The sequence below is a fragment of the Geospiza fortis genome, unplaced genomic scaffold, assembly GCF_000277835.1.
Source record: "Geospiza fortis unplaced genomic scaffold, GeoFor_1.0 scaffold41, whole genome shotgun sequence".
NCBI lineage: Eukaryota > Metazoa > Chordata > Aves > Passeriformes > Thraupidae > Geospiza > Geospiza fortis.
Genome location: NW_005054299.1, coordinates 17162179 through 17176213, shown reverse-complemented (window position 1 = coordinate 17176213; position 14035 = coordinate 17162179). Strand labels below are relative to the sequence as shown.

The following is a 14035-nucleotide window of genomic DNA, read 5'->3' as shown; positions in this document are numbered from 1 at the left end:
TAACTCCAGAGCTTTTCCTGATTACTGGTATGGTTCCCCCTGTGTGCTGAAGAGCCGTGGGGGAATGAGTGCGAGGAGGAAGGGGAAGCTTGTCTGCCCCCCTGTCAGCAGCAGCCATGGAGAAAGTCTCCTCTTTCCAAACCAGCAAAGCAGCAACTGAGGAGCGGGAGATGCACACTGGGGGCAATACCTTCTGTGCAGGGGGCACAGTGACAGCAGAAATGCTGTGTCCTGCTCTGGGGAGACAGGAATTTGAGATACTTCTCTCTGAAGAGATGGCTGAATGCTTAATTGAATTTGGTGGCTCACTGAAAATGTGAGTGGCTAATGCTGGAGTTGGCAGGAGATGCTGAAACTGAGCTCTGCCAGGTTTCCAGAGCATGGACATCAGTAGGTATTTCCAGGTGGGTGTTCTGCACTGTGGTTGCTGAGCACTGATAAGCCACCAGCCAACTCTGAGTGCAAAGAAGCTTATTTCTTAGGGAGAGGGTGATCAGACAACACCCTCTAGAATGTGCATGCAGTGACTAGGTCAGACAGCTTCCATCTCTTTTCTTGGGCATGCCTCTGGCAGACAGCAGGTTCCACTGAACTGGTCAGACATCTGAAACTAAGTTGCTCAGCATCAAGTGACTGGACATCTAGATCCTCCTTTGATTCAGTCCCACATCTAGAAAGTGTGTAAAGCCACTGTCATATTTTTTCAGCTTCCAAAAGAAGTCTGATTCCAAATAAGACATGATCTTGCAGACCTTGAAAAGTATATATAATTTTGATGCCCTTCAGTCATTAGGCTCTGCTTCAGTTAACTGATGCCTCTGACAGGTAATTTTGTGGTAGCTCACTCAAAGGATCTTTTTCATCTTAGCATGTAAAAGGACAACAGTGAAGCACCCAGGGCTTTGCCAACCTTGCTAAGTCTTCCATAATGTAGTAATAACCTCAGCTGTGTTTCAGAAACTAAAGTGTTATGGTCTGTATTTGCTGTTTATTTTTTAACCCCATATGAGATGACATGCACTGCATGTGCCTTTAGGACAATTTTATTGCAAAAGATATAGCAACTTATGTTGATAAGCTCAAAATAGCTTGTATATGTTACAGAAGGAGTTCTAGTTTCTTCAAACAAATATACCCCTTTGAACATTTATCTATATATGTAAGTTACCTTGTTTTTTTAATCTAACAGTATTTAGAGACTTTAGTAGGTGGCAAGTGATTTGATTGCTATGAAAGGTAAAGGTGAAGAGGAGTGTCTTCTGTGATTGCATGGAAGGATGTATTCAAAATTTTGAGACTTCCACTTAAGTTTACGGTGCTTAAGAATAGGACATCTATGTTTAGATAAGAGTTTGATTAAACAACTTTCACAGTTTGAGTTTTGACAATTTCAAGATCGTCCCAAGAAGTAAATAAAAATGCACGTTGAGAAACAAGCACCATAGTTGTTCTGTAAACTTAAGATAAACCGTTTGAACAACAAATCCTGAAGTGTCCCTTATAAATGTTTGACAAAATATAGCTGTGCAACTTTCCTGTGAAAAAGCATTTGAAAGCTTAATGTCATTGCTTAAACTTTAAGCTTTAGGGAAAAGTTATATCCCATATGCATATATCCCTTAGCACATCCTGAAGAGCATGTGTGCTCTAGCTGCTCCCAATGTCTCGGCCACCACTGGCACAAGTGAAGCACTGGGGAGTCTCTGTAGGGTACCAGTCTTTGGAGCTGCAAGAGTACATTCGGTATGGAGAACAATATGTGGTGGTGAGCTGCTGCATTAAAAATTAAACCCACAGCATTAAGAGTAACTGTAAGTTAGGATTTAGGCCTTTTTCTCAGGCAGCCCCAAATCAAGCCCCAAACAAACAGGTTTTTTAGACAATAAATCTGGTGTCTGAACTGAAGTCCCCAGTAAATTTAGTTAGTGGGTTTGAGTTTTGTCCAGGCCATGTAATGTCCCCTGTTGACAGAGAAAGATGTGTTCAGCAGAAGGGTAATGAGGAGCTGGGTCAGGAGATGGGGGATATCAGGAGTTGCTCTGCTCATGCCGCATGCCTAACTCTCTGTCCTTAATCATTTTTTCAAGCCAAAAGCTACTGCTGTGAAGTGCGGCAGCAGAGATTAGTGGTAAAAACTCTGCATACAAATGTATTTGTGGATGCTGACAGTGTCCTGGGCTTTCAGTATGGCTAGAATGGTTGAATTGATGATACTCAGTTAAAGCTGGAACTTAATGTTTCTTCTAAGGGGAAGTGATGAACTTTCACTGTGTAAAACCACTGTTTCATCCAAAACTGGTTTTGATAACCTCTTGAGAGGACCCCAGCCTGGCTTTTGTTACCCCACCAGGGGGATCATGCAGAATCTGCTGTTTTCATTAATTTGTGTTATGCTTACTTAGTTGACAGGTTATAAGCTACTTCAGTCATATTTCCAAACATAATGATTTAAAAAATAGTCCTACTTTTGCTGATAAAATGAGTTTCCCTTATGGCAATTCAATTAGAATTTATGTGGCTAATAAATATCTTGGCTTATGGTTATTAAAACTATAAATGCTGTAAAGAGCCTGATTTGCAAGTAATATGGCACATCTGAGTTTTAATTTCTTTCCATTTCCTGTTAGTTCCACAAGCCTGGCACAGCATGGCTTTGATTTCTGTAAGGAGTGTGAACACTCATGTTTTTATTGGCTCCTTTGATAACTTTGCTTAATGAATGTATTTTCTTTAATGATACTGGATGGAACATAACCAGCAACTGCTGCTTCCTATATAGAGTGCAGTTATTTTGGTCCTCCTTGTGTGTCCCTCCTCCTGCACTGGGTAGTGACATGGGTAGTTCTACACTTAAGAAATCACTGTGTGTTCTGACAGATCCAGGGCTGTAATAGGTACATTTTGAAATCAGTCCATAAAAGAAAAGCTGGTCCTAAATTTGAGGGAGAGTATCTAAATGCTTGAAATTCTGCTTTTCCCAGTGTATAATACAGAACTTCAGATAATTCCATCTTAAATCCTGTTAATGGCTCTTGAATAGCTCTCCTGACACTAGAGACTGCACTTCTGAGTGTTGGTTTAATGACAGAGTGGTGAGTCTTAAATGCTTTAGTGATTGTGAGCAGCTTAAACCCACAGTTTTTCTCAGAGTCTCCTGTGTCCTGGCAACACTCCTGTGGTCCTGCAGGCTTTGAACCATCCAAGAGTGAAGGAGGAAGGTGAGGGAAAAGACACGTCTCAAGGTCAAGTAATTAATGCAATGTTGTGGGAGACTAGATTCCAGTTCCTGCATGTTGGCTGCCTTGTGGATTTGGGGCTTTATTGGGGTTGTAGGGTTGTAAAGGAGGCAGAGTTATAGGGTCCTGGGGTTTGAACATTTCCTCTCTCTTGCTTTCCAGTTTCTCAGGGTTTGGATAAATCCCAGTGCTTGAGTTGACACTAGCTGAAGCTTAACTTACTGACAAGACAGCAGTGTGGAGAGAGTACCTGCCTTTAAGAAGGTACTCAAATTGTGTTCCCCCTCCATCTGGTATTTGAGCCCTGATCTGTGTGTCATCTGGTGGGCAGTGCCACATGAGGTGTTTCTACCACAGCAGCTCAGCAGCTTGGCCACTCCCTGAAGGAACCTGGACACTTCAGGGAGCAGGAGGCACTTTTAAGGAATTTGTGTGTATCCTAAGGTGAGAATTGGGCAGTCTGGGGCTCTGTGCTAGAAGCAGCTCTTCAAACACCTGCAGTTATTTCCTCCATGTTCACTGCCTCTTGTGCTGTTCATCTAAATCAGAGTTTATGATGCCCACAATGAAAAAAAAAATCAACACTCTACGCAGAGCATTATCATGCATAGGGACAGAGCTGCAATCAACCTTGCTGACTGGAAAGTGCCAGAGGAAAGCACCTCCAGTGTTTCTTGAACTGAGGGCTGGCATTATTTCTGTGGCACTTGTCATGCCTTTAGCACAGTACCCAAGGGTCCTGCCTTGCTGGAGTCCATCAGTTCCGTGGCTGGGAATTAAACTCTGTGCAAATGTTTTGGATGAGCTGATTAACATAGCGGTAGAGGTTGTCAAAGTCATCCACAAAGAAGGAATGCTCCTTAGCAGGGTCTGATGCAATGGCTTCCAGTTCATCTGGGGCTGCCCAAGCAACTCCAATGGAATAAGCGATGACTCCTGGAAAAAAACCCAAAGTTTAGAAAAAGCACTAAAATTGTCATTGCGGTAAATCTAATTTAAGACCAATACTGCAAATGTAGTTTGAGGTCTCCTAGGCATTGCTGCATTTGTGATGATTTATAAGTTTTTTTTTTTCTGAAGTTCCTTATTCAGCTATTAAACAGATGCTGATCTTGTTGGACCTCAGTGGGAATCCAGAGAAAAGTACTACTCTTGCTTCATAAGGTTTCATCCAGTGCCTTCAAATTACAGCAAGCTGCATTTATCTGGCCTGGATAAGTGCTGAGGCACAAGGGGAGAGCAGGCAGTGATAGAAGACCTTACCATTTTGGTGAGCTGCCATGGCTGGCACGCTGACATCATCGTAAGACCTGCCATCTGTGATGAGAATCATGATCTTCCTTTTGTTGGGTTTGGACTTGCTGAACAGCTGCTCTGAGGCGTAGCTGATGGCTGCTCCCGTGCTGGTTCCCCCACTCCAGTAGCTGATCCTTTTGATGGCGTTCAGCACGTCCTGCTTTGTGCTGTACTTGTCAAAGCTGAACTCCAGCCTCTGCTCGTAGGTGTACTGCACCGCCCCGATGCGCGTGTCGGTGTCCGAAATCTCAAACTCCTTGCTGATGTTGGCCACGAACTGCAGAACCGTGCGGAAGTTGCCGGTGCCGACGCTGCTGGAGCCATCGATGACGAAGCCGATGTCGGCGGCGTTGAGGCACGTCTTGCTGCAAGCCAGGCGCTCGGTGTCACACACCCGCTTCACCAGGGGCTGCACCACCTTGTGCAGGCTGAACCAGCTGGGCACATTGATGGAATAGAAACCACTTGTCCTGCACACTGCCTGCGAGGCAACACAAGGATAAATGCAATGGAAATTCAGTCTGTCTGTTCCTGCTAGGGGATGTAGCTAAATTGTAAATATAGGCTCCTGGAAAGAGCAGTGCTGGAGTCTGAAATGGCCTCTCCTGCAATCACCATCTGCTTCCCTGGGAAATGATGTCAGTGTAACATCACAGATACTTGTGTAATGTGACAGTTTTTCCTGCCTTTTTTTTTTTAAACTGTGGGATGGAGCTGATATTATAGTAGTGAAAAAACTGTAAAAAGCAAGTTTGCCACCTGTCAGGCTTTTTTATGTGAGTCACATTGTTCGTGGGAAAAACATCCAAATCACAGAGGTGCTCTTAGTGTGGCTCCCATGGACATTACAGTGTGTTTGCCAGGTAGCAACTTCAGCTCCTGTCATTCAGGACAAGAAAGAAAGCTTTGCCTGCTGACAAACCCTACTACTTTGAAGTGAAACCTGGGGCTTAAGCTGCAGATAACTTGGTTCATACCTTTCTCAGCAAAGAAAACCCAGGCTCATTGTGTTGGCTCTGCCAAATAGTAAAAAAACCAAAATGAAACCCATTAACTTTTATAAGTAAATACTCATAAGGGCCAGATCTGTGGGCAGCTTCTATAGGGTCAGTGGGAGTCAGGTGAGTGTGGGTAGGAAGTAGGGCTGGCACAGAAGAGGACATGGGAAAAGTCAAGGGGTGGAGGAGGAGAAGGGTGGGGCAAGGCGGACAGTGATGCAAACAGGCTGGATCAAATTGTCTTTGGCTTTAGTGCTTCTTAAAGGCCAATTCCTCAGTTCTCTGGGTGAGAATATTTTGTTAAACCAGGCTTTATCCACCAGCTTTGTGATGGTGTGCGTATCTGACTGTTTTTAAAGACCAAGACACTGGTTGTGACTTGCACAAAGCCTAACGGCTCCAAGGGAGTTACAGTTCCCTCCAGTGCGGGTTCCTCATGGTGTCCTGCTCTCATTTGCTCTTCTGTCTCACTTCTATTTTAGTGTTATGATGCAGCAGTATCAAGCCACCATTCCCTCCTTACCTTTCTGTTCTGAGCCCACTCTGCTCTCATTTCTGCTGTGTCCCTGGCAGGTTTGCAGAGATTTGCTGTAGCTTTATTCTTTAAAAAACATTAAATGCAAATGAGACTACAATCCAATTATATGCTGACCAGAGATAGTGCAGCTCTTTGGAGCAACTCTGAAACTCATGGGAGATTATTTCATGGCAGAGTGAACCAGCTCAGATGGGAATCTGTTTTCTGAAAATACCAGATAACCCTGTTTCCTAGGCCCAGCCTGGTCTGTCACTTGGTAGGTATCTCATGCCCTAACTGGGTACCAGCTTGTTCTGAAGCACTGTTATCAGACAGCTAGTATTGGTGCCAAACACAAATCAATCAAAGCTTGCATTCTCTTTTTTTATCTGCATATGGCAGAGATTTACCCTTTTTCCAAGTGCTACCATGAAGTCCATAGCAGCAGAAACAAGTAACTGAAAAATAGACTTCATCAACAGTGAAAAGAGAATGTTTGAGTTATCCAGTATAGCTGAAAAACTAGGATATGCTTATGTTGGGACTGTGCCAACCTTTGCTTATGTGGAACCTGTTTGTAAATGCAACATTGACATTAGACTGACAGGGCTCCTCACCCTTTCCCTAGTGGGAGATGCACAGCAAGAAGTTTGTGTAAAAAACAATTCCAAATTGCTCAAGCTGCAATTGTACTTTGTCATTTACTCTGTATTTGGAAAGCTGCTCATGTCAGTACAACTGCAGGTGTGTGCTAAGGTTTACTTGGTCAAAAGCCATTTGCTCAATGATGTACCTCTAACCAGAATTTTACTGACTTCATTCCCTTTCTGACCTCAGCATTACTGTCTGGTTTTCATACAGAAAGACTCAAGACAAGAAGGAAAAGAAATAACCATTAGTGAGAAGAAGGAAAGGGAAATGCCCTGAACAAAGTAGGCTGGAAAGTTTAGTCAGACTCAGTCCTGGTCAGACTCAGCCCACTAATTACCTTGTCCACAAAGTTCGGTTCAATAACATTCTGCTTTTCACTTTGAGCAGCTGCTTCAACAGTGACAAAGAAAATGTTGATCCCTGATTCTCTGGCCAGCCTGGAGGCCTCTTCCACTCGGTCGGTTGGCCACCCATCCACCATCACTACAACCACGTTGGGTGCTCCACCTCGGTTTCCATTTGCATCCAGAAAGAAGTTTTTGTTTACAAATGAAAGTGCCTTCCCTGCAATAGAAGAGGAGTTGATGAGGAGTTATGGATCTGGAAGCACTCTATCTGATAATATCCCATTAAATAGTAGGCAGAGAGCGGACTCAAGTGTTGGAGGCTGCAGAGAGCTGGGGAAAGCAGCTCACACAGTGGCTGTGTGAGCAGGAAGGGAGACCACTGCTACTGATGCCAGTGCTTCCCAAGCCCTCCTGCACTGAACGCCCTCCCTATGCCCCATAGAGGCTGGGGGTGATGAGCTGGGTTATCAAGGATCCCCAAAGCATTGATGGGAACTGCCTCTATGTCCTGTCAACTTGTGATGGATTTGCATGGCCTGGGATCAACACATGCAGGTCATGGTGGGAGCAGTGCTCCCTCACCAGCCTGGCCCCAGCACTAAGCGCTGTTTGCTCCCAGCCTCTGTATCCTGTGAGGAGGTGTGGGCTTGCTATTAGCCCAGGCTCTGGAGCCCTCCCTGAGCGGAGGAAGTGCAAGCAGTCCCATCACCTACCAACATTGGAAAGTCCCCCTTTCTGTTGAATTTTCTCAATGGCATTCCTTAGATCCTTGGAGTTGGCATAAGTTTTTAAATTAAATTCTGTGGAAGGGTCATCACTAAAAGGAGAAATTAGAGCAAATGTCAGTGTTTTTCTTCACATACAACACAAAAGCCATAGGGCTGGTCTGTGCTACCTGGCTCCTGACCTCAAGGTGGAGGGAGGCCTTTAGCACGTATCAGTTTAGAGCTATATTGTATTTGTTGGGAAATGTCCCCACGAAGGCAGGAATGATGCATCTGACTCCATGTTCTCAGAAGCTAATTTATTACTTTATTATACTATATTATATTAAAGAATATGATACTATACTAAAGAATACAGAAAGAATGCTAAAAAGATAACAATGAAAACTTGTGACTCTTCCCAGAGTTTCGACGCAGCTTGGCACTGATTGGCCAAAAGTCAAAACAACTTACACCAGAATCCAATGAAACAATATCACCTGTGGGTAAACAATCTCCAAACACATTCCACACGTGAGCGCAACACAGGAGAAGCAAATGAGAAAAGAATTGTTTTCCTTTTCTTTGAGGCTTCTCAGCTTCCCAGGAGAAAAATCCTGGGCAAAGGGATTTTTTTCAGGCAATGTGAGTGCTACAGAGCTACAGCTGCTAGAGTGTGCAGTCATGTCCTGTGGCAATGGGAATGTCTGGGAAGCTCTTACCCATACTGAACAATGCCCATCAGAGGACCAGCACTGCCGATGCCAAGGGCTTGAGCCATGTTACCAAGGAACCGCTTCTGGAGCTGAAAGCGGCGTTTGCCAATGCTCCAGCTCCCATCCATTAGGAAGGACAAATCAACCTTGCAATCTGAGGAGAGATAAAGAAACACGGGAAATATTTTTAGTCCTTTCTGATTGCTGTGCTTCTTGCAAGCAGCAAAGACCTAAAAACTCTGCATCCAGTGACTTGTCCTGCTGTGTAAACTCTACAAAAAAGCCTTTGACAAGGACAAGTCACAGTTGGCAGCTCAAGTCTGTCCTACTGGTTGGTAAACACAGTTCTTGGCATGACTTTGTCCCATAAAACATCTAAGATTGACTGTGTGACAAAAGGGCAAGAATCTTTTCACAGGAGTCAGTCTGGGAGCACGGCATTTTGGGGGTCAGGGAGGTCAGCCCCACAGGAGCAAGCTGACTTGTATATCCTGTGCCCTCAGAGCCATGTCTTGGGCTCAGCGCACTTTATTTGCAGCCCAGAGGTGATGGGAGTTTGTAAAACCAGCCATGGTTTTTGGATTTTGTGGTCTGGCCACCTGCAGAGGACAAACTAAGGAGATTTCCTTGGTGACACTTGTGGACTTAATTGATCTAATAGACATAACAGGAACAGTTACTGTGTTAATGTGTCTCAGAAGGGAGGGAAGTTCCTGAAATGTGTGATGCCTGGGATGTGCCTCGGGGGAAGGACACTGTGGGATCTCTTCAAAGCAATTGCAATCCAGGATTACTGACAACAATCCTGGCAGCTCTACACTTCTGAATGAGAATTGTTCATCAGTTTCCTTCTGGGCTGGAGCTAACATCAAGGATGGTGATTTTGCTTGGGATGTTCAGACTGAGTGGGGACTGTTCCTTTGCATGTTGTTGTAGCCTTGTACCCGTGTGTGCAGCAGCAGCAGTGTGCTGTGTGTTTCCTCTCTGGGCTGAAAGCGATGTTCTGTAAAAGGTATGCCTGGACCCATACAAAGTCTTCCTTTTAATTACACAGATGAACCTCATCTTTGTGCTGCAAATGCTGTCTTTATCTCTGCCAACCTACTTTCACATTTCTCTAAGCTAGTGGTGAAACATTCACCACTTCGGTCTGCGACTGGAGCAGGATCAAAATTTGGCTTAACTAGAGCGCTAATTAACATTTTCCCCCTCCAGCGTCTGGGTCATCCCCATCTCTTGATTTCCCTCTGATGATGCCTCCTACCAATCAGACTGTTCAAACTACTGTGTTTTAATCATTAGGTAGCCCGAAGGCTACAAAGCACCAATTGTTCTTAGTGGCTTATGCAACTGCCTCCCATCTCATTACCTTCAATTTTTTCTCCCATAGCTGTCTCTTTTTTCTAATTCTAATAATGCTGAATTACAGGAGCGTGACTGAGAACCGTGTCCGCTCACAGCACATCGTGAGGCAGGGTCGGGAACCCACAACAAATACTTCAATTAACAGCCAAGTTTTCCTGGATTTCTTGTCCTTCAAAGGGAACTAGTTCATGAGATCTGTATGTGGGAAGTGGGCAGTTTGTTAGCCAGCAGGGTCTGGGGAGGCAAAGATTTACATACACTTATAGACAGACTTGGTTTCTGGGGAGGATTCTGATTCAGTGCTGGGACATGAGAGGGACACTGCAAGAGCACAGGCTGAGGTCCTTCATAGGGAGGTGAGCACTTTCTGATTTGCAGGGAGGCAAGATCTGAAACGGGACTTTTATGGTCCTAGAGTTGTCAGTGGGATGAAAATTTTGTTTCTGGTGTGACTAATTTCAGTTTAAGCGCTGGAAACACAGCTGTCCTTGCTGGTGTCTTCACTGCACCAAGCTCTGCTTTTCTCCAGGGCAATGGGCTCTGTAGGGCAGAGCCTTCCCTTTTTCTTCTTCTTTCCCTTATTTCTGTATCAGTTTCAGGTGTATTTGACATCTTTGATAGGGAAAAGAATTCTTTAAATATTAAGAGGAATTCCTGTGAATACATAGACATTTGGTTCAGTAGTTACTGTAAAGAGTCCAGACAGTGTTCAGCTGCCCGAGGATGGGCAAGAGAGGACCCAGGCACTGTTGGAAGGGTGAACCCTCTCTTTGGGGTGGCTTCCAATGAAGAGGTGGCAGGCAACACCATCTATCCACTAAGAACTTGCTTTCTCTTTCTTCTGCTACTTTGGGCCTCAACTAAAGATGGAATAATGGGTAAATCTGCCTTCTTAAAGGGCTGTAGAAGATTTCAGAGTAGGGGAATCTGCATTTTCTTCTCTGAACTTGGGTGATCCTTGATGATCCCTCTGCATCCTCTCCCTCCTGGCTGTGGCAGGCATTGGGTCCCTTTCTCAGGTGGTTTCCTTCCCTCCCACCCACTGCTGTGAGAAGGGTGCCTGCACACAGCATAGCCATGGGAGCCTGCTCTGCAGCGCACTGGATTGCTGTCCTCTGCCACCAAAGTACCTGAGTGAAGGAGCTCTTCTGGGAGCTTGGAGCTGATACTGCCTGGGAAGAGGTGGTAGGGAGCAGCCACCATCTCACTGCCCAGGTAAGCTAAATTTTGGCTGTTATTTCCTTCCCTGTAGAAGCAAAAACCAGTTCTGTGTATGAGGGGTCAGCAGAGAGTGCTCACTTTTTCTCTGCAAGGGAAAAATGTGCTCCTGGATTTTCTTAGGCTTTCTTGAAAACTTACCTTTTTCTATTTAATTTGAATGCATTCTAGCAATATGTAATTAATAATGTCGCTTAATTATGAAGTTAATTCTGAAGTACATACTCTGGTTCCCCTGGGAGATGGATTCCAGCGGCTTTGGATTCAATTCTTCCTTTGAACTGAAGCCTAAACAGAAAAAGGAAAGGATCTATCAGTGTGTGCTTGGTGGCTGCCCTTGCTCCTTAAGGAAGTGGGGAACAGGGTCACTGCAGAGACCCCCTGGCCTGAGGATTGATGTGGGAAGGAAATGGGGATGGGGAGGACATCCTTGGAGCTTATCTTTTTTCATCTACATCACTCCTGGGGTAAAACAAGAGCAGAGACATTTCTAGGAATGCCACCAAAATCTCTCCTAGCACCTGCTTTAAGGCATTTCCCTTTGGGAGTCATTTCCCTAACTGCAAGGGCTTGGGAGCATCATGCACAAGTAGTGGGCTCCTCAGGAGCTGAGTGTGGCTGGTGGCCACCGTGTGGGATGGTGACTCCTGGCAATCTTCTCCTGAAAACCAGCACGGCCACCCCACTGGCTCACTGTGCCTTACAATAAGCTGCACAATGTCTGAAGAGGATAAACAACAGATTTATCAAGTTGTTTTCTGTCTGGAGAGGAAAGCACAGGCAGCAGCTGACTCCAGCTCATTACAGCTGGGGAAGCAATGCAAGCCACAGCTCCTCAGGTGCCCCTAGAAGTCTGGGTTATTTTGCAAAGCACAAAAGAAACAGGGTAACAGAGCTAGGGTTAAGTCGATGGAAAGTCTCATGGGTCACTAGTGGATTCTAGTGAAGTATTTGGGTGGTAGCAGCCTTGAAATGATGAGTTGATGGCCTTGTGAAAGGTACTGACTTACAGGACACCATCAGGCTGGCATCAGGTCTAAAAATGCTGGACTTCACTCATGACTTGAATGTCTGTCAAGACTCTCCTACAGTCCAGCATCTCCCTTCCAAGCAAGGGAAAAGAGATGTGTCTTTTCAGTACAGCATGACAAGATTAAGGGGATTTAGCTGGGATAATCCTCAAAAGAGACAGCAGTGATCAGACAAGCTACAAATTGAACACTCACCAGAAAGCTGTTGATCTAAAGAACAGCAGAACAGCTTATTATTTTTGTAAACTGCATGTTAGATTTTTAAAGAAAACTAGGAGGAAGACTTCCTTAAATCTTCATCACCAAGTAAGCTGAGGAAAGATTACTGACTTCAGAGACACAGTGAAAAAGGAATTTTAGAAAGTGTGAGCTCTATAAAGAGAAGTATAGAAATTACTAGGTACCACAGAGTTTGTCTCTCCACAGCAGGCAGCCATGAGCAAGCCAAGCATGAGAGCGGCAGTGTTTGTAAAGGGACATCAGGGAAGGTCACCACCTAAATATGATGGAAGATGTGACAGCCAAAGCTGGTTGCTGAAGGTATTAAGGACCAAGCCATAATAAGGCAGAGTACTGTGAAGAAAATGGAGGGAAGTACCAGCTCCATCCCTGTCTGTAACCACTCCTATTTCTATTCCAGTTAAGTCTAAAATTTTACCTCTCATAATTGTCAGATACAACATTTTGAGTCCTTCTAGCTGCATGCTGAAATCTGCACATAGTTTTGGGTGAGGGACCGTGTTTGTATTAAGTCTGAGTGTGCAGGACCTGGTGTAAAGCTGACCTGATTGGCACTGATCCCTGCAGGGAGGCTTCAGCACACGGCAGCATCCGTACCCGACAGGGGTGCTTTGGCTTCTCAGTTTGAAATTCAGCTGCCAGTGCGGAAAGTTTCTGCTGCAGGGACCAAACAGAGCTGCTAACAGCAGCACCAAAGCAGTGATTTACCTCTGCTTTGTTTGTCCCCAGGCATCTGCTGTTGCCTGTTGCTAGAGCCAGGATGTGGCGCTGGCTGGAGCACTGGGCTTGGCCTTGTATGGGAACCCACAGGGCTGCCTGTGAGTGAAGCAGGCAAACAGCACAGAGAGTTGTCCTACTGTGTTTACAGCAAGAGTTGGTGACTGCTTTGTGTGCTTTGTTTGAGAATTTCCCTGCTATGTCTGGCCAGGTTAGGAGAGCTCCAGGGCTGGTGCTGCTTTTTGTCACTGTGTCTGTGGTGCCTGCAGTGCCTGGAGCTTCCCTGTGCTCCTGCCCAAGCTTTGGACAAGATACTTTCTGGACTGGGAACAGGAGCTCTCCACCATCCTGGCACTGGCTCTTGTGACAGAAAAGCCTCTCCCACAGTTAGTGGAGCTGGCCCTCTTGTGCCAGAGCAGTCTGGATGCATTCAAAAGCAGGCTGGCAAGCCAGGCTTTGACTGGCTTCATCTCTTATGGCTGGAGCTGTTGTCCAGCACTCTGCTGGCTCCTGCCTCTTGTCTTGCGCACTGGGGATGAGCTCCCAGGCAGGGAACAGGGAAGAGTGCACCTGGTGTTCTGTATTTGCCTATGGGAACCCATTTGGATGGAGGAAACACCAGCCGGCAGAGGTAGAGTGGTGGTGCTGGGGCAGCACTGCCTGAGGCTGGCCACCTGTTCCTGACTGAGGAAAAATAATGTGGAACAGGGCTGACACCAAACAGTTCCTGCAGCAGATATCCAGTGATATCTGCTGCAGGAAACATTTCTGACCTCTCAGGCCTGAAGTCTTGCTGACACAAACCAAACCTGCCTTTGAGGGAAGGCAAGTCTTATGCAAGTCTTTGGTTAGTTTATCTGATGTGGAAGTTAAAGGCAACATGATTTGGCCATACACAACCTCTCTTTGCCAACCACATGGATGAAAATGATTGTGTAGTTTTTTTTTTAACCTGAAATAGTCATCAGCCTGCCTTCCTGACTGTGTATGTTCCAGTAC

At 45.4% G+C, this 14035-nt stretch overlaps 1 protein-coding gene across 3 annotated transcripts in view; it reads right to left on the bottom strand.

The window, feature by feature from the left end:
• Positions 1–1027: 1027 nt before the first annotated feature.
• Positions 1028–14035, bottom strand: part of VIT (vitrin) — a 53844-nt gene continuing 40836 nt past the window's right edge. For all 3 annotated transcript variants that reach the window (XM_031059438.1, XM_031059439.1, XM_031059443.1), the window contains 6 exons: positions 11274–11336; positions 8472–8619; positions 7759–7862; positions 7036–7262; positions 4500–5013; positions 1028–4172 (listed from right to left, as the gene is read on the bottom strand). In XM_031059438.1, the coding sequence (XP_030915298.1) occupies positions 3994–4172; positions 4500–5013; positions 7036–7262; positions 7759–7862; positions 8472–8619; positions 11274–11336 (1235 nt within the window). In that variant the 3' untranslated portion in view covers positions 1028–3993. The remainder of the gene's footprint in view (positions 4173–4499; positions 5014–7035; positions 7263–7758; positions 7863–8471; positions 8620–11273; positions 11337–14035) is intronic.